Here is a 20332-nt window from a genome sequence, read left to right on the forward strand (position 1 = left end):
TGGTGACTGCATGACAATTGCATATTGTGATGTCTTTTTTGAAACTGCACCTTCTTGCAAGTACACACACTATTGGTCATGATAGTGTTTGAACTTGCCTAATTGTGCTTGATGTGAGGAAAAACCACCTTTGACTGCTCCTGGTAAGATAATTGTCAATTTGATGCAGTACATTACTATGCAATTTTTTTTATATTTTACTGAATTATAATTTTTTTTTTATATAACCTTTTTCAAAATAATGTATAAATAAAAGCTTGTATATGCAATGTAGGTGGTGGTTTAAGCCTATTCATAACTGTGCATAAAAAAAATAAGGTATTCTATTGGAAATACCTAATCTCACTAGCTAGTGAACAGCTTACCTCTGAGATCAAGGATATTTCACTGCAGTGATCCAAGGAGAAATCTGTGACAATATTTGAAGACACTGGAGGTGGGACCGTCTCCGAGTCCTTGCTGCTAACACAACCCAACTCCAGAGGTATCAAGCTACCGATTTCCCTTAATTTTTCAATGTGCCTTTTGGATACTGCTATGCTATGAAGATCAACGTTTTCTCTCTTCTCCCTCTGCACTTTATATTTTTCTCCACTCACTTCAATTGTATCTTTTTCGGAATCTGGATTTGTTTTTTCAAAGTCCCACTTTATTTCACCGCTATTACTCTTGTGCACGTTATCTGAAGATACTAATAAAACCTTTGGTGAACACAAAGCCCTCTCGACCGAAGCTGGGTTTGAATAAGACGAAGTGCCGACTTTAAGACAACTGAATTTTGAGTCTGTAGATTCCTTGTTAACTAAGGATGATTCTGAAGATGCACTTATTTTAGGATCTTCAGTCTTCTCTGAAGACAATACTTCAATAATTGGATAAGTTGTGGATTCTGTACAAACAACTGGCAAGACTTCAGCCTTTGTAATTTCTGTGCTATCAACCGAGAGACCTATGTTCGGGGCTCCTGTACCCCCAAACGAAGTAACTGCTGTCTGTGTAACAGTTGTGAATATTTCAGACTTTGCAGCAGTATTAACACTCAACAAATTTGTGTGTGTGTTTGTTGTGCTAACAATTGGTAACACGTCTGTCTTTGTGGCTTCTGGTCCAAGCGAACAGATTTGTGTGTTAATAACAGGACACGCTGTTTTTTTTGAGAAAGTTGTGCTACCAACTAAACCAAATTCTACCTTTGTAGTCCCTTCCCTCTTAATGTTGTCAGCTCCTATTCTTGAGGTCACTGCATCTAAATGCTGATATGTGTCAGTCTCAGCAGTTCCTATTTGTAACTGTTTTCTGGATTCAGACTTTACAAAAGAATTGTCTTCAGAGTTAGTTGCTGCAGCACTGACAACAGGATGAGCTTCTGACTTGTCTGTGACTGCTGTATTAGCAAATGAATCTGTATCTGCTGGACTTACAACTGGTTGAATACTACTTTTGGTGTCACTCTGAACTACCTCAGTTTTTAAATGTTTTGCAGTTGCTATCCTTACCAGCGAGTGTGTTTCAGTCGTACTAACTGTACCACACACAGCAGAATTAGTTTCTGACTGAACTGTGGTTGGTTCACTTGAAACAAGGTTGATCTCGGTACTTGTTGCAGATTTACTAACAGGACAAATTATTTTTTGTTTTGTTGTGGAATTATGAACATGACAATTCTTCTCTTTTGCAGATGCTGAGCTATCAGCACAGTAAGCTACTTCTTTTAGAGTCTCTAAACTACAAGGGCTAATGCTCTTTGTGGATCGGAGATTGTCAACAAGCTGAACTTTTTCTTCTGTTGGTGTGCAGTCTAGAGTCGGGCTTTGGTTTTTGTAGTTTGTAACAGTTTCACTTGAAAGAGGAATTGAGCTTTTAAGGGGTGCAGACTTTCCACCTGGTATTTCCCAAAATCTACTGATTGAAGATTTGTGTTTACCTTCCTGTTCAATAAAGTTCTCTGTATTCTTGGAACCTGAAAATTTATCAACAGTTTTAAACTTAAATTTTTCAGTAACCACTTCCTCCTTTGTATGGGGTGCACTTGTTAAGCCTTGAGAGTTGCTATGAATCAATTTTAACTCGCTTTCCGCACTTTCCAGGTAAATCTCACCCGGGAGTAAAGTATTTTTAGTCAGGTTAATGTAGGTGCTTTTATTTAATTCTCTATCCTGAGTTATGCTATTACTGAATGACATAGAACATCCTGGTCCATCAGACTTGTATGTTGCTATAGTATCAAATTTACTAGAATCCTTTTCTTTAACACAATGCTTTTCTGAATCTGCACGTTTTCTCCCTGTTTCTATAACTAAGCTGTCTTGACAAGCTGTGATTTTCTCGTCAGAACTGCCTACACTTCCATCTATGATAGAAGAAAATACTTCCTTATTAGGAAGAGTAGCAATATAACCAGAGTTTCCTAAACACCCAACTTTTGTCTGATGGATAGTCGATAATTCTTTAGTTTTTCTTGGACTAGCTTCCAATTCCTCGAAAACTGACTTTTCTGATACACCTGTTTTAGTTTCTTGAACAGTGTCTGAAGTCTTGTAACAAGTATTACTCAAATGAGTTTGATCTTGAAATTTTTGGTCAAGGTTGACCAAGCTTTCAAGTTTCTGTTTGCTGATTAGAGGAGAGACTTGTTCTTGACTTATATCAAGGTGAGGAGATTTATTAACTGTACTTCTAAATTCAAATATTGGATTACAATTTCCAAATGATTTTGATTCTTGAGTAGACTTACACACTGAGTTTGACTGAATTACACATGGGGGGGAAGTTATATGTGAACTTTGAACACAAGGTGTCAATTCTGCAGAAAAGCTCTTATTAGAGACAGTACCAACTTCTTGAATCACTTGAGGCTCTTTTTCACTTAATATAAAAGATTCACTCGCTTTAGTAGTAGCGTTATCTTCACTACGAAGAGGGTTACTTATAACAGACTCCTTACAAAGTGTATGATGCTCCTTTATTTCTGACCCACAAGAATAATCTGCCTTAGTGTTTTTACTTACACTTTTATCACCTTCCTTATCAAAACTTTCAACTTTAATACTGTCAACACTTTCTTTCGCTTCCACTAAAGGTTCTACTCTGGGTGTAAATTTTGATGCATTTGATTGTGATATAGAGTGAATGTCAAGTTTAGTTTCTTTTGTTCTTGCTTCAGCAGCACCTTCTAAAACAAACTCTACCTCAGATCTAGATTCAGCTGGTTTGTTTTCAGAGTCAAAAGAAGACTTTAATTTACAAGCGTGTTCAGTTACCCTCGAATCTGAAGTCGATTGATGTTTAGCATTAAATACTTTTTTTTGTGAGGAAGCCTCTAGATTACAGTTTATTTCAGCTGATTTTAACTTTGATCTGTCTGTTCTCAATTCACTATATTTTAATTCTAAAACTGACTTGGCTTTACAAGTAATACCAACACCTTTTGAATCTACACCAGATTCTTCCTTCTTTGTTAAGTTATCTTTGTTCTCTGGTACACCTGATGATGCTTCAGAATAATACCCTGCTTCACTTCTTGCTACAGATTCTGTTGCAAAACCTGTTTCCTTCTTTAATAGCACAACAGATGCGTTGTGTAAAATTGGTTCTCCCTCACTTCCTGAGGAAACTGAAGGAACAAATTGGTGCTCTAAGACGAGCTTTTCCAAGTTTATTGAATTGTCAGACTTGTGGTCTGAAGCTGAGCTTTCCTGGCCTCTTAATGCAACAAGTTTAATATCAGGATAGGGTATTTCCTCACTTACTGATAAACCTGCTCTTGTAATTTCTACAGTAGATTTCTCATCACTTCTTAATGCAACAGGTTTGTCATACAAGAGAAGCTCATCCTTCGTACTGGTTTGTTTAGGGTTTGCTTCAGAGTTGTCGTTTTCCTCGCTCAATAAAACGGGTTCAGTTTCAGGAGCAAATATTTCCTCGATTAATTTATCAAACTTGGCATTAAAAGAATCGTCTTTTTGTGATGCAGAAATTTCATGAGCTGAGAAAGGCTTTTTATCACTTTTGGATTTATGCTTTTTACCATCTAATGTTAAATCTTCCTCACTTAATTTAATACGTTTATTGCCAGAGTTATATTTTTCTTCACTTGATGAAACTTTTCTAGTTTCTGGAACTGAAATTACCACACTTAATTGAAAAGGTTTAGCATCTTGAGAAAAACTTTCCTTCCTTAGTCCAATAGATTCAATACCTGGCTCAAACTTTTCCTTGCTACCTGACTCGTCAGAGATCCTATCTGGAGTAGAATTTTCCCCACTTTTGGATATAACAGCAGGTTCAGTACATGGATCAGATTTTATCCAGCTGCATAGTTTGTCAGGTTCTCTGTCAGCATAATTTTCTACACTTCTTAATGAAACGGGTTTACTGCAGGAATCAACTTTTTCCTCACGTACTGCGACAGGTTTACTGTCTCGACTAGTTTTGTCCTCACTTACTGTGACAACAGGAATAATCTCAGAATCAACTTTTTCCTCACTTACTGTAACAGGTTTAGTGTCTGAATCACCTGTTTCCTCACTTACTGTTACAGGTTTAGTGACTGGATCACCTGTTTCCTCGCTTACTGTAACAGGTTCAGTGTCTGGATCACCTGTTTCCTCACTTACTGTTACAGGTTTAGTGACTGGATCACCTGTTTCCTCACTTACTGTAACAGGTTCTGTGTCTTGATCAGCTGTTTCCTTACTTACTGTAACAGGTTCTGTGTCTGGATCAGCTGTTTCCTCACTTACTGCAACAGGTTCTGTGTCTAGAACAGCTGTTTCCTCACTTACTGCAACAGGTTTAGTGACTGGACCACCTGTTTCCTCACTTACTGTAACAGGTTCTGTGTCTTGATCAGCTGTTTCCTCACTTACAGTAACAGGCTCTGTGTCTAGATCAGCTGTTTCCTCACTTACTGCAACAGGTTTAGTGACTGGACCACCTGTTTCCTCACTTACTGTAACAGGTTCTGTGTCTGGATCAGCTGTTTCCTCACTTACTGCAACAGGCTCTGTGTCTGGATCAGCTGTTTCCTCACTTACTGCAACAGGTTCTGTGTCTGGATCAGCTGTTTCCTCACTTACTGTAACAGGTACAGTGTCTGGAGCACCTGTTTCCTCACTGACTGAAACAGGTACAGTTTCTGGAGCACCTGTTTCCTCACTTACTGTAACAGGTACAGTGTCTGGATCACCTGTTTCCTCACTAACTGCAACAGGTTCAGTGTCTGGATCAACTGTTTCCTCACTAACTGCAACAGGTTCAGTGTTTGGATCAACTGTTTCCTCACTAACTGCAACAGGTTCAGTGTCTGTATCAGCTGTTTCTTCACTTACTGCAACAGGTTCTGTGTCTGGATCAGCTGTTTCTTCACTTACTGCAACAGGTTCTGTGTCTGGATCAGCTGTTTCTTCACTTACTGCAACAGGTTCTGTGTCTGGATCAGTTGTTTCCTCACTAACTGCAACAGGTTCTGTGACTGGATCAGCTGTTTCTTCACTTACTGCAACAGGTTTTGTGTCTGGATCAGCTGCTTCTTCACTTACTGCAACAGGTTCTGTGTCTGGATCCGCTGTTTCTTCACTTACTGCAACAGGTTCTGTGACTGGATCAGCTGTTTCTTCACTAACTGCAACAGGTTCTGTGTCTGGATCAGCTGTTTCTTCACTAACTGCAACAGGTTCTGTGTCTGGATCAGCTGTTTCCTCACTAACTGCAACAGGTTCTGTGTCTGGATCAGCTGTTTCTTCACTTGCTGCAACAGGTTCTGTGTCTGGATCAGCTGTTTCTTCACTTGCTGCAACAGGTTCTGTGACTGGATCAGCTGTTTCTTCACTAACTGCAACAGGTTCTGTGTCTGGATCAGCTGTTTCCTCACTAACTGCAACAGGTTCTGTGACAGGATCAGCTGTTTCTTCACTTACTGCAACAGGTTCAGTGTCTGGATCAGCTGTTTTTTCACTTACTGCAACAGGTTCTGTGTCTGGATCACCTGTTTCCTCACTAACTTCAACAAGTTCTGTGTCTGGATCAGCTGTTTCTTCACTTACTGCAACAGGTTCTGTGACTGGATCAGCTGTTTCTTCACTTACTGCAACAGGTTCTGTGACTGGATCAGCTGTTTCTTCACTTACTGCAACAGGTTCTGTGTCTGGATCAGCTGTTTCCTCACTTACTGCAACAGGTTCTGTGTCTGGATCAGCTGTTTCTTCACTTACTGCAACAGGTTCTGTGACTGGATCAGCTGTTTCTTCACTTACTGCAACAGGTTCTGTGTCTGGATCAGCTGTTTCCTCCCTTACTGCAACAGGTTCTGTGTCTGGATCAGCTGTTTCTTCACTTACTGCAACAGGTTCTGTGACTGGATCAGCTGTTTCTTCACTTATTGCAACAGGTTCTGTGTCTGGATCAGCTGTTTCCTCCCTTACTGCAACAGGTTCTGTGACTGGATCAGCTGTTTCTTCACTTACTGCAACAGGTTCTGTGACTGGATCAGCTGTTTCTTCACTTACTGCAACAGGTTCTGTGACTGGATCCGCTGTTTCCTCGCTTTCTGCAACAGGTTCTGTGTCTGGATCGCCTGTTTCCTCACTTACTGTAACAGGTTCTGTCTCTGGAGCACCTGTTTCCTCACTTACTGCAACAGGTTCTGTGACTGGATCAGCTGTTTCTTCACTTACTGCAACAGGTTCAGTGTCTGGAACAGCTGTTTCCTCACTCACTGCAACAGGTTCTGTTTCTGGATCAGCTGTTTCCTCACTTACTGCAACAGGTTCTGTTTCTGGATCAGATGTTTCCTCACTTACTGCAACAGGTGCTGTGTCTGGATCAGCTGTTTCCTCCCTTACTGTAGCAGGTTCAGTGTCTGGATCACCTGTTTCTTCACCTACTGTAATAGGTTCAGTGTCTGGATCACCTGTTTCCTCACTTACTGCAACAGGTTCAGTGTCTGGATCACCAGTTTCTTCACTTACTGTATCAGGTTCAGTGTCTGGATCACTTGTTTCCTCACTTACTGCAACAGGTTCAGTGTCTGGATCACCTGTTTCCTCACTTACTGTAAGAGGTTTAGTGTCTGGATCAGCTGTTTCCTCCCTTACTGTAACAGGTTCAGTGTCTGGATCACTTGTTTCCTCACTTACTGCAACAGGTTCAGTGTCTGGATCACCTGTTTCCTCCCTTACTGTAACAGGTTCTGTGTCTGGATCAGCTGTGTCCTCCCTTACTGTAACAGGTTCTGTGACTGGATGAGCTGTTTCTTCACTAACTGCAACAGGTTCTGTGTCTGGATCAGCTGTTTCCTCACTTACTGCAACAGGTACAGTGTCTGGATCACCTGTTTCCTCACTTACTGCAACAGATTCAGTGTCTGGATCAGCTGTTTCCTCACTTACTGCAACAGGTACAGTGTCTGGATCACCTGTTTCCTCACTTACTGCAACAGATTCAGTGTCTGGATCAGCTGTTTCCTCACTTACTGCAACAGGTTCAGTGTCTGGATCACCTGTTTCTTCACTAACTGCAACAGGTTCTGTGACTGGATCAGTTGTTTCCTCACTTACTGCAACAGGTTTAGTGTCTGGATCAGTTGTTTCCTCACTTACTGAAACAGGTTTAGTGTCTGGATCAGTTGTTTCCTCACTTACTGCAACAGGCTCAGTGTCTGGATCAGTTGTTTCCTCACTTACTGCAACAGGTTTAGTGTCTGGATCAGCTGTTTCCTCGCTTACTGCAACAGGTTTAGTGTCTGGATCAGCTGTTTCCTCACTTACTGCAACAGGTACAGTGTCTGGATCACCTGTTTCCTCACTAACTGCAACAGATTCAGTGTCTGGATCAGCTGTTTCCTCACTTACTGCAACAGGTTCAGTGTCTGGATCAGCTGTTTCCTCACTTACTGCAACAGGTTCTGTGACTGGATCAGCTGTTTCCTCACTTACTGCAACAGGTGCTGTGACTGGATCAGCTGTTTCCTCACTTACTGCAACAGGTGCTGTGACTGGATCAGCTGTTTCCTCACTTACTGCAACAGGTGCTGTGACTGGATCAGCTGTTTCCTCACTTACTGCAACAGGTGCTGTGTCTGGATCAGCTGTTTCCTCACTTACTGCAACAGGCTCAGTGTCTGGAGCAGGTATAGTATCTGGCCCAGCTTTTTCAACAATTAATGTAACAGGAACAGTGTCTGGATCAGCTCTTTCCTCACTACTTGACTGACTGGGTTCCCTGTATATTGTATAATTCTGTTCACTTCTTGTAAGAGATGCAGTGTTTGAAGTAGATCTTTCCTCCCTTAATATTAAATGTTTTATATCTTGATTAGATTTTTGATCACTTAATATAAAAGGCTTAGTATCTGGATCACAGTTTTCGTTACTATTTGAATGATCTACTTCCTCTTCTACTACTTCCCTTTCTACTTTCTCACTAGCATATGTAACAAGTACAGTATCTAAAGCAGATTTGTCGTCATTGAATATGAAAGGCTCAGTATCTGGAGAAATTCTTTTACTCCTATATTCGGGTTTCTCTCTCTCTACAGAATTTTCATCGCTTTCTACTGCAACAGTTATAGAGTCGGGATCAGATTTTTTCTCGCTCAACACAACAGAATTAGTGCATGAATCATATGTTCTCTCACTACTTGATTGATAAGACTCCTTGTCTGAAGTAAAGTTTTCCTCAGTGTTTATTACAAGAGATTTAGCATTTGGAGCAAATTTTTCCTCTTTACATTGATCTACTTCAGGGTTTCTGGAATTTTCCTCACTTTTTACTGTAAGAAATTCAGTGTCTGTAGCAGATTTCTTTTCACCTAATTCAAAAGGTGCAGTGTCGGAATAAAATTTATTCTCACCCGACGAAACAGATTTTGTGTATGGCTCATATGTTTTCTCTCCAATTGATTTATCAAGAACCCTGTCTATTGAAAACTTTTCACTTTTCCTTGACTGAACTGGTTCAGGGTCTTCCAATACTGGTGTTGTTTTGCTTGTCGATGAAATAGGTTTAGTTTCGGGAGAAAATTTATTCACACTTCTGGATTCAACAAATTTTAAGTCGACTAGAGATGATGTCTCCTCACTTTGAAATGTAGGTTTTTGGATAGATAAACACTTTTCTTCATTCACCGTAGAAGAGTTTGTGTCTGACACAGATTTGCCCTCACTTGTTAGAAGAGGCAATACAGATGAAACAGACTTTTCTTCATTTTTCCTAACAACAATTTTTGTTTCCGAAATAAATTTGTCCCCACCACTTACAACGGTATAATTTAATTTGAAAGCTGAATTTAATTCTCTTCCATCTGAAGCAACTTTAATATTAGATATAAGACCTTCGTTGTTACTGAAAATATTAGAGTCTGTGAGTAGTGAAAATTCTTCCTTATTTGATATGGGATTATTCACTTCTAAATCTGATAATTTTTGTGTACAAATCTCTGTCTGACTATTTAATGTTTGAATACTGGAATAATCATTAGATTTCACTTCACTATAAGGAACAGAAAACTTTGGTTCCTGGCTGCTTTTTAGACAAATCAGATCACTTGTTTCATTCTCTGGTTTAAATGAATCTGTCGGTTCAACAGAAGCAACTTGCTCTTCAGGGAAGTTCGTTCTTTCTGTATGATCTTCAGATTTTGCCTCTTCTACTAATATATCTGAACCTAAAGATTCTGAATTATCTTTATTTCTCAGATTTGTTTGCCAATCTTGGGCCTCTTCCTTGGTAAAAATAAAATCTTGGGATGGTTCTATAACTTCCTTATTACTTGTAATATGTCTATTTTCAGCAAACTGTAATTCAGTTCCTCTTCCTTTACTTACAGAGCTTTGAGTATGCAAGATACTTAAGTTGTGAGCATTCTGTTCACATTCAAGTTCTTTTGACACTGAAGATTCTTGTGATACTTTGTCTTGATTTGCAAAGGAAGATACTATTGTGCAACTTCCTGAAACTTCCTTCAATCCTTGCAAATCAGCATTTAATTCTACACTTAACTGTCTTTCAACAGGAGAATCCTTTTCAACATTACTTTTTTCAGACCTCACAATTTCTAAATGAGAAATCTCATTAGAATGTTCTGATTGTTTGCCAGTTTCACTTCTTAATTCTTTGAGGGCTTCTTTAGAAGGTTCCTTTGTGTTATCTCCTTTTTTCTGAGCAGTATCTAGTAACTTTTCCCAAATTTTAGTCTTCAATGGGCCAGTTGGTATGCTAGATGCTTTGCGTAATGGGTTGATAGGTGGAGCATGTGGCACCAATTCATTTTTTGGTGTGTTTTTCTTACTTATTATCTCTCCACTTGGAGACCAAAGAACTTCGTCTATGCTCTTTATACCCGAATCCCTGTCACCACAGGTACGTTTCTTTATGTGGCTGTCTGGAAGTGTTTTTCTACTATGAGATTTGTTTGATGGATCATCAGTTTCAAAACTCTCAAATTTGGCATCAACTGATGTATATGCAACTGGTGACACAAGACCACTAAGATTTACGGAAGATGGGCTGCAGGTGGTTTCACATGTTGCGTTACCAGGTGGTAAAAATGTTGATTTTATTTGGGCTGATGCAAAGAGAATGCTGGATTTGTCTGTGCTTGCTATTAGCCCCTTTGACTGTCTATTGGTATCACAATGATTTTCAGATACTGAACTTCCTTCAGCAATATATTTTACAGACTGAACCTCCTTTTGAACACAGGTCTCCTCCTTATCCAAGTATCTACTGGCATTCTTTAAACTATTATCTACATTACCAATAAAAGTACTTTTAGAGTCATCATTTGCAACTAATTGTTTTTTGGGAAATTCTTCTGTTTGTTTTTTACATATATTCACACCTTTCGAACACTGTTCTATAGTAAGCTTTATTTTGTGAGTTTCTGTGTGTTGGTTCAAATGTTCACTGTAGTTTGGTATATCCTGCTGTATAGTACTTGCAACCAATGTCCTTTCACTAGTCACACTTTCCTCTAATTTAGGGATTTTATCTCGATCATTTATATATGTTTCTTTTCTTTCACCTGCTACCTCGGAATCAGGTAAGTGTGCTCTCACTCTCTCAATAGTATGTTCCTCACCTATCTGTGGAATCTGCTTGAAGTCTTTAGAGATTAAAACAATATTTTCTTTGGTAATTTGTGAATCAGACTGGGGTTCACTTTGATATCTTTTCAATGTGACAATAGGTTGTAAACTGGCAGAGTTTGGTTCCTGCAATTGTAAACTCTCCTCAGGGAGCCGATTCTCACGCTTATTCAGGGAAGTCCCAAGTCCTGACACCGATGGAATGACTTTTACCAATAACTTTCTATTACTTGAATCATCAATACTTTCACTCACTAATGTCTTACACAGTTTCTGGTGACTACCAGAGGCACTGTTATCACTACTAGACTGTAAGCTCACTTCAGGTAGGCCTATACCAGATTCATGTGGTTGATCATTTACAGGTTTTTTATTATAATTATTTATATGTCTACACTTAGTATCAATAAGAAGAGATAATTCACTCTTATCACTATTATAACTTTCAATCTTTTTCTTTGGTTTCTCTTCAACAGGAATAGGCACAGGGTCAGGTAACTTAATCTTAAGAGACGGCACTCGGTCTTTGAGATCACTGTGTGGGGAACCACTAATAGGGCTAGCTTGGTAATCTGGGTCCTCGTGGCCTTGAGAGTGTCTGCCAGGCCGTTTTCGATAGCGTCGTGATGGTTGGTGACGTTGTTCCTCCTCCGATTCCTCCTCTTCCTCTGAATCCTCAAGCGATACTCTACTCAAAACTCGAGCAGCACGAGCAGAGCTTCTGCTTGGTCTGCAGCAGTTTGAGGAGGTCGAGGGTGTGTCTGGACTAGGTACTGTTGATGTCTCACTCTTCAACTTCTTAACCTGAAGGAACAAAGTTGCAATCAAATGCCCCTTCTTACTTTTCAGGAATAAGATCACTGTTATTACGGCATACTATAACCACCTTGAAATTATTTCATCGAGGCAAGAAAAAAAAAAAAAGTTATGTCAGACTTAATTATGTGACCAACCCAACTATACAGCACAAAATGTAAATATAATTAATATCACAAACAGCAGAACAAACGTTTCTATCTTCCAATAATAATACACCATAATAACTGATATAGTTCAATTGCATTAGGGCAATCAACAAAGGTATCCACAGACTGGCATATCTCAGAACAAAACCAGAGTGAGGTAAGGAAAACAAGAGGTGCAAGGTGTATAAACGTGCTTGCCTAAAATGACTAAAGGGATAACGAGATACCCCACCTACTATCCTTGTTTCACCAGTTAGATTTAAGCTTAATTTTCTCAATTTTGAATGTTATGTCATATATACCCATAAAGTTGTGGATTGATGTGGTTTCCATGACTTCTCCTTTCAGTGCATTTCACCTGTTGACCACCTGTATATGTGAGAACTTCCCTAGATGATAATGTGTGTGTTGATGAACTGTAAGTGATGATGGTACTGTAAATGTGGGTGGTACTGAAAGTGGTGATGGTACTGTAAATATGGGTTATATTCTATGTGGTGATGGTACCAGTATGTGGTAGTTGTCCTGCATGTATTTACCTAACATTGACTATGCCAATAACAATGATTTACTGTACTACCAGAAATTTTAACTAAATATCCCCAATTTGCTAACTGTAGGAAGTAAATGCGGGCGACTGTAACCTTTCCACCATCGCCCACTGGATGGCGAGTTGTATTCATGATAAGAAAATAAAATTATGAAACTAGCTCACTGCATATGTTAGTTCCTTAGTTTACACTGTACAGTACTAGTGGTTATTCTCGAACCCCCGTTATCATAATATTTCACTAAAAATTACGTAACTAGCTTATCAAAACTGTAACTTGCTATCTAAATGAATTTTAGGATTCAGTTCCAGAGCCCATTATGTGCCCTAACCTCTTCCGTTACTGCCCAAAGGATGGGTATGGGGTGCATAATAAATGAACTAAATTTAATTTAGTGAACTGTTTCAATTAGTAGCCTTCTTATACCCGATGTAATATTTTATCTTTTGTGTCATTCAAATGCTCTGTCATATTTGGCCCCAAAATTGTGGACGAGGTGGTTTTCACAATGACGACTTTCAGTGCATTCCACTTGCTGACCACCCATAAAAGATACGAGCACTTCCTCAAATTGGTTTACATGTATTTCCAGCATCTACCCATGTCTTTTTGTCATATTTTCTGTCAAATACAGTGAGTCCGTCCTTGCTCGTCTTGTGTTATTCCCCTCAGTATCTTTTATGTAGTGATAATAACACCTCTGTTACTTCTTTCCTATAAACTTGCAGGACTTGGTTCCCTTTTACCTGTAGTTCTAGTCCTCTTAATTCTCACACTGGCTTTACTGCAAACCTCTGTGCATTTTAAGTTTTAGTTTTGTGCTTCATTAGGCTATATAAATTACCCTATATAAAGGGAGCCGGTCGGCCGAGCGGACAGCACGCTGGACTTGTGATCCTGTGGTCCTGGGTTCGATCCCAGGCGCCGGCGAGAAACAATGGGCAGAGTTTCTTTCACCCTATGCCCCTGTTACCTAGCAGTAAAATAGGTACCTGGGTGTTAGTCAGCTGTCACGGGCTGCTTCCTAGGGGTGGAGGCCTGGTCGAGGACCGGGCCTCTGGGACACTAAAAGCCCTGAAATCATCGAGATAACCTCAAGATAACCACTATACCATGAAATAGTAGTTTTTTTTTTAACTGTAGTTTTAGTGCTCGCTAGCTTCCTATATAATGCCAATGTTACCCTATTTATGCGAGACTGGTGTTAGCCTATTCCCTTATGGAGTTTATTTCCTCTCGACTCCGATCTCCCTCTCCCACTCTCATTAACATTACTAGGGTTAAACAATGATTTGTTCTATTTTCTGTTCTCCTTGCACTATTGTACAGCACTTGAGAGTTTCAGTTCCCAAATGTTCTTTTTACAATTTTGGTCTAACTACCTGCACGGTGCACATCATATATATTCTTTTTAAAAGTACCGCGTAAGATTTAGAGTCCCACGGATACACGGGGTTCACATCAGTAAACTGGGGACTCCAGTAAACAGATGCCATTTAAAAACAAATCATGGGTACCATTCCCAGGTGTGAAGGCCTCAGTATTGAGTGAGCTAACAGCACTGCTGTTCAGTGTCTGGGATACTCCCGGACGCAGGTTCGAATCCTCGTCATGGCCCTTGTGGATTTGTTCATGTATGTATGTATAATGTGTGTGAACACATGATCAAAGTAATTGAATCACCAATATGAACACCATTTTTTGGAGTAAAGCAATGGTTCACACATTTTGTTACATAAAAATATCACTGAAAAAAAAATAAAAAATAAAATAGAGAAATTATAAATCGGAGACATTGAAATAATTAGGTAATAATATCTTTGTTGCAACTCTCGCCTGATGGCTCAGTTGGAGGAGACCGGCGCTGGACGTGCGCTCTTTCAGCACCTGTATCTTGTCAGACGTCTTCACCCTATCATGGTCAAAATATGTTATCTACGAATGTTGTTTTTTCCCCCGTGATCAGGGAACATATTTTACAAATCTTAGCATATATAAAAAAAAAAATTCTTGCGCACAACAATGTTGTCTGGTATTAACCCTCAGGCTGCTCAGCTATTACAACAGTTTTACATTCTTGTAAAGCCACTAGCACACACTGCGTTTCAGCCATGTCCTCAATCCCAATTTCCCCGGAATACGACCCCGCCGAATCGTTAAACAACCAGGTACCTATTTACTGCTGGGTGAACAGAGGCTACAGTTAAGGATTGGCGCCCGGCCAGGATTCGAACCCAGGCCAAAGCATTCGCGAAACGCCAGGAGTGTGTTACCACTGTGCCACAGGAACTGCTATTAATAGCCTACACCACCACCAGGCACAAGAAATAAAGCTATTTTTTTCTTAAAAAAGTGTTCATTTGTGTCCCCGGACAAAAAAATCTTAGGCGACATATTTTGGCTGCAATAAGGCAAGGAAGTCTGGCAAAATTGAGGCGTTGACAGATTAAGCATCAGAGGCGGTCAGCTCAACCCGCGCTATCAGGCGGGAGTCACCACAAAGTTATTACATCTACCTAATTATTTCAATGTCTCTGATTTTTTGCAGTAATATTATTAAATAGTGTGTAGTGCGATACATTGATATAATAAAAGGGGTGACTCCTCGCTATACTCAAAAGTATTTGTGTGCATATTAGTGATTCAATTATGGTGTTCATAAAACAATAAACAAACAGTTTTGCTGTAATTACACTATATACACATTATATATAAGTATCTGCATGTTTTGTTCACCATAACAAACCACTAGTTGGTATGGCGAGTCCAAACAACAAGAATGGCCGCCACACACCACCGAACAGATGGTACCTCCCTCCATCCTTCAACACCTCACTCACCAAAATTCCTCCTCCCACCATACTGTTTTTGCTGTTATTACACTGTATACAGACATTATATATAAGTATCTACATGTTTTGTTCACCATAACTGTACAACTAAGCTGGTATGATGTCCAAACAGTGAAAACACAAAACTGCAATTCATGTGACACAGCAGCTAGCAGACGACAGCACATCACTCCCTTCCTCACCAACTACTCCCTCGTCAAAATGGCTCCTCGCAACATACTCCTTTTACTGTTATTACAATATATACACACAATATATACAAGTATCTACATTTGTGTGTTCACCACAGGGAACCACTAAGCTGGTAGGGTAAGTCCAGACAATAACAGGTTGCTATACAGTACAGAGTCAGCAGATGACAACACGTCCCTCCCTTACCAAGATTATTCCTCCCACCATATTCTTTGTGCTGTTATTACACTATATACACACCTTATACACACCTCTCGGACGTAAGTTCGAACCTTCGTCACAGCCCTTGGGAATTGTTCACTTTAAGGTTTTGTTCATCATAACTGTACAACTAAGCTGGTATGACTGTACAACTAAGCTGGTATGATGTCAAAACAACATAGTAGCTACCCTACACAGCATAATAAGTTTCACCAGCCAGCAGACGACGCCACCTCCCTCACCAAAATGTCTCCTCTCAACACACTCCTTTTGCTGTTATTACACTATATATACACGTTATATACAAGTATCTACATTTGTGTTCATCATAGTGAACCACTAAGCAGGTATGGTGAGTCCAGACAATAATAGATTGCCACAGAGTCAGCAAACGACGCTACCTCCCTCACCAAGAACATTCCTCCAACCATACTACGCACAGCGCTAATTATCACCACAATCCTGCTATTATCAGAATCCTGGTAATTTTGATCACAGTCAGGGGTCTTCTGTAATGCTATCAATCGCTAAATAATAGCAGTCACATATGGATTTTGACATTTTTAGAAAATGCTGTTGTCACAAGCTGAACAACAGTGCTGTTAGCTCATGCTGCGTGCACAAGCCTTGATTGCTCACTCGGTACCGAGGCTCTCATACCTGGGAATATTATCTACAATTTTTGTTTTTAAATGGTGTCTGTTTACTAGAGCCCTGAGGAAGCTGATGTGAATCCCATGTAGCAGCGAGACATTTAAATCGTGCACAGCCCCCTTAATTGTATATATATGACATGCACATTTCAGTGACATTTACTCAAATTGCATACAGTACAGTATACAATTTGCACAGTTTGAGGGTTAATAGCTGCACCACCCAGAGATTAAAGATCAATTTGATCGAGTCTGAACCCCCCCCCCCCCAGCCTACACAAACGCTACGTTTCCATGGTTGTCCCTTTTGTCCGAATTTTAGTTTGAATGCAGACAGCCACATGCTTTCTGAATCCCTTGGAACTGAGACTAAACGGATAACCTGTTGTGTTTGGTTAAGTGATTCGTCTTCCTGAAAAGCTAGGGATAAACGTTGACAATATCGTTGCTGAAATTTTACAGTATTTTATTTGTACTGACCAATATGAGAAGTTCTGATCCACTTATTAACTTAAAAGATTATAGTTGATGGAGCTTTGTTATTTAGATAGCAAAAGTGGAGGTGGAGGCTGATCGTGTTGGGATGACTGAAGTGGAGATTAATGGAGATGAGGTAACCTCAGCAGAGTGCCATTCACCATGTACTCTAATGTACTTAAATGCAATGGCAGAGTTTAAAGCTTCCAAGCCATCCATGAACAATGTTCGTGGCACTGTATATGATCCCTGGGCAAACTAGTTCCATTTTCATTGCACATTTTTATTCAGACTGCTTGCCCCACGAATTATTCAAACTTTTTTATCCAAACCAACTCAAATTGGATAACAGGTACCTGTATTTTTAAAACGAGTTCATAAAGCACGTGGCCAACTGTATCTTGAAATTAATAAACTATATGAAGTTCATTTCCCATTGTTATTATCTTTGCTGAGAGTGCACTGTTCCCCATCTGTTTATAACATCTCCTGTTCATTTTCTCACTTGCTGGCCTTGGGGTATCTACATAACTTTGTTTTCTCTAAGCTGTTCCTAATGCTGCACCTATATACTTCCTTCACGACTGGCACAGGTACAACAGATTAGCTAGATATATACCTACCACTAAGGCACCCAACCTTTACCAATCCCCACAGAAAGTCATGGATGCAAGTATTAAGTCGCCACTGTTGCTGTCTTACCTCTCTGGATGAAAGGCATCCAACAGTGATGACCCAAAAATACTCTGAAGAGAAAATTTTCACCTATTTACCAATCAATATAAAATATAAAATAAATACAGTAAATAAATGTGTGCCTGTAATTACCTAAGTGGAATTACCTTAATGTAGTTACAGGATGAGAGCTACGCTTGTGGTGTCATACTATGCTGGTGGTGGTGGTGGTGGTAGTGGTGGTTTGTGTGGTTGGGGTGGGGGTCTGTGGTAGGGGGGGTCTGTGGTAGGGGGGGTCTGTGGTGGGGGGGGGGGTCTGTGGTAGGGGGGGTCTGTGGTGGGGGGGGGGGGTCTGTGGTGGGGGGGTCTGTGGTGGGGGGGTCTGTGGTGGGGGGGGGGTCTGTGGTGGGGGGGGGGTCTGTGGTGGGGGGGGGTCTGTGGTGGGGGGGTGGTCTGTGGTGGGGGGGGGTCTCTCGTGGTGGTGGGGGGGTCTGTGGTGGTGGTGGTGGTGGGGGGGGTCTGTGGTGGTGGTGGTGGGGGGGGGGGTCTGTGGTGGTGGTGGTGGGGGGGGGGGGTGGTCTGTGGTGGGGGGGGGTCTGTAGTAGTAGTGGTGGTGGTAGTGGTGGTGGTGGTAGTGGTGGTGGTGGTGGGGGGGGTCTGTGGTGGTGGTGGTGGTGGTGGTGATGGTGGTGGGGGGGGGGGGGTCTGTGGTGGTGGTGGTGGTGGGGGTGAGGGTGGTCTGTGGTGGTGGTGGTGGTGGGGGGGGGGGGTCTGTACTCACCTCGTTGTGCTTGCGAGGGTTGAGCTCTGGCTCTTTGGTCCCACCTCTCAACTGTCAATCAACTGGTGTACAGATTCCCGAGCCTAATGGGCTCTATCATATCTACATTTCAAACTGTGTATGGAGTCAGCCTCCACCACATCACTGCCTAATGCACTCCATTTAACTACTCTGACACTGAAAAACTTCTTTCTAATGTCTCTGGTACTTTCTAATTTGGGCACTCAGTTTCCACCTGTGTTCCCTTGTTTGTGTACCACCTGCGTTAAACAATTTATCTTTATCTACCCCTGTCGATTCCTCTTAGAATTTTATAAGTAGTGATCATGTCTCCTTGAGCTCTCCTGTCTTCCAGCGATATGAGGTGCATTTCACGCAACCTTTATTCTTAACTCATGCCTCTTCGTTCTGGGACTAGCCTAGTGGCATACCTCTGAACTTTATCCAGCTTAGTCCGGTGCTAAACAAGGTACAGGCTCCATGCTGGGGCCACATACTCCAGGATTTGGTCTGTGGTGGTGGGGTACCTGCTTGATGGGGTTCTGGGAGTTCTTCTACTCCCCAAGCCCGGCCCGAGGCCAGGCTTGATTTGTGAGAGTTTGGTCCACCAGGCTGTTGCTTGGAGCGGCCCGCAGGCCCACATATACCTGCTTGATGGGGTTCTGGGAGTTCTTCTACTCCCCAAGCCCGGCCCGAGGCCAGGCTTGATTTGTGAGAGTTTGGTCCACCAGGCTGTTGCTTGGAGCAACCCAGAGGCCCACATATCCACCACAGCCCAGTTGGTTTCACACTGCATGAAACTATCTAATTTTCCCTTTTTTTTTCCCTGTCCACGGCTGTTCCGGCAACCGTGGACATTGAGCGATCTGGAGTGGACTCCAATCCATTCCACTCCAATTGACAAAATTGATAAGGAAGAATCCCTGAGACATGGAACTTCAAAAACAGGAGGTCATAGATTTAAACCAAACAAAGCAACTGAAGAAATATAAGAAAATTCCTTTTTGCAAATAGGTGGTAGACATTTGGAACAAATTAAGTGAGGTGGTGGAGGCCAAAACCATCAGTAGTTTCAAAGCGTTATACAACAAAGAGTACTGGGAAGATGGGACACCACGAACATAGCTCTCATCCTGTATCTATCTTGAGGTTATCTTGAGATGATTTTGGGGGCTTAGCGTCCCCGCTGCCGGGTCTTCGACCAGGCCTCCTTTTTGTTACACATCCCCAGGAGGCAGCCCATAGCAGCTGTCTAACTCCCGGGTACCTATTTACTGTTTACTATTAAATTTGCTATTTACTATGGACTACAAATCATAAACGATATCCGTTCAACTGTGGGGGGGGAAGTATGTGATGATGGTACGGATAGCAGTAGGGAGGTCCAGGGTGATGATGTATGTTAGTAATGGGGTGGTACGTAGTGATGGTTTATGGTGGTGGGGTAGTGGTAGTGTGGTATGTGGTGGTGGTGATGGGGTGGTGTGTGGTGGTGGTGGGTTGGTATGAGGTGGTATGTGATAGTGTGTGGCAATCAACAATATTGTGTTATTACACGTGGACTATACATATGCCCAATTTGTGGCAACTGTATATTTTTTTTATCAAAAGTCTACAGACAGTGAGTTAAGATCCAATATTTTAACTAGTGTATTGTTCATGAAAACTGTGCCGAGATTTTTTAAATCGCCACACTGGCTGGGCTGCTAAACAAAGATGTGTGCCATTCTTTCAAGATTTTATTCATTTAGTCATCATCCAGTTTGAAACTTTATATGTAAAGAAACAATATTGTAGAATATTAGTACAGTATTCTGATTTTACACATGCAAACGTTTTGCATATAATTCCTATCCACTTGGACGGCTTTCTATACCTTTACCATTTCTTCAAATCTG

At 41.0% G+C, this 20332-nt stretch overlaps 1 protein-coding gene across 2 annotated transcripts in view; it reads right to left on the reverse strand.

The window, feature by feature from the left end:
• LOC123764516 (serine-rich adhesin for platelets-like) overlaps positions 1–20332 on the reverse strand; it is a 94014-nt gene that overhangs the window by 31447 nt on the left and 42235 nt on the right. For both annotated transcript variants that reach the window (XR_011225042.1, XM_045752430.2), the window contains exon 5: positions 366–11891. Coding sequence is in view for 1 of the 2 variants with exons in the window: in XM_045752430.2 (XP_045608386.2) it covers positions 366–11891 (11526 nt within the window). In the remaining variant the exon portion in view is untranslated. The remainder of the gene's footprint in view (positions 1–365; positions 11892–20332) is intronic.

The sequence above is a fragment of the Procambarus clarkii genome, chromosome 79 (assembly GCF_040958095.1).
Source record: "Procambarus clarkii isolate CNS0578487 chromosome 79, FALCON_Pclarkii_2.0, whole genome shotgun sequence".
NCBI classification, from domain to species: domain Eukaryota; kingdom Metazoa; phylum Arthropoda; class Malacostraca; order Decapoda; family Cambaridae; genus Procambarus; species Procambarus clarkii.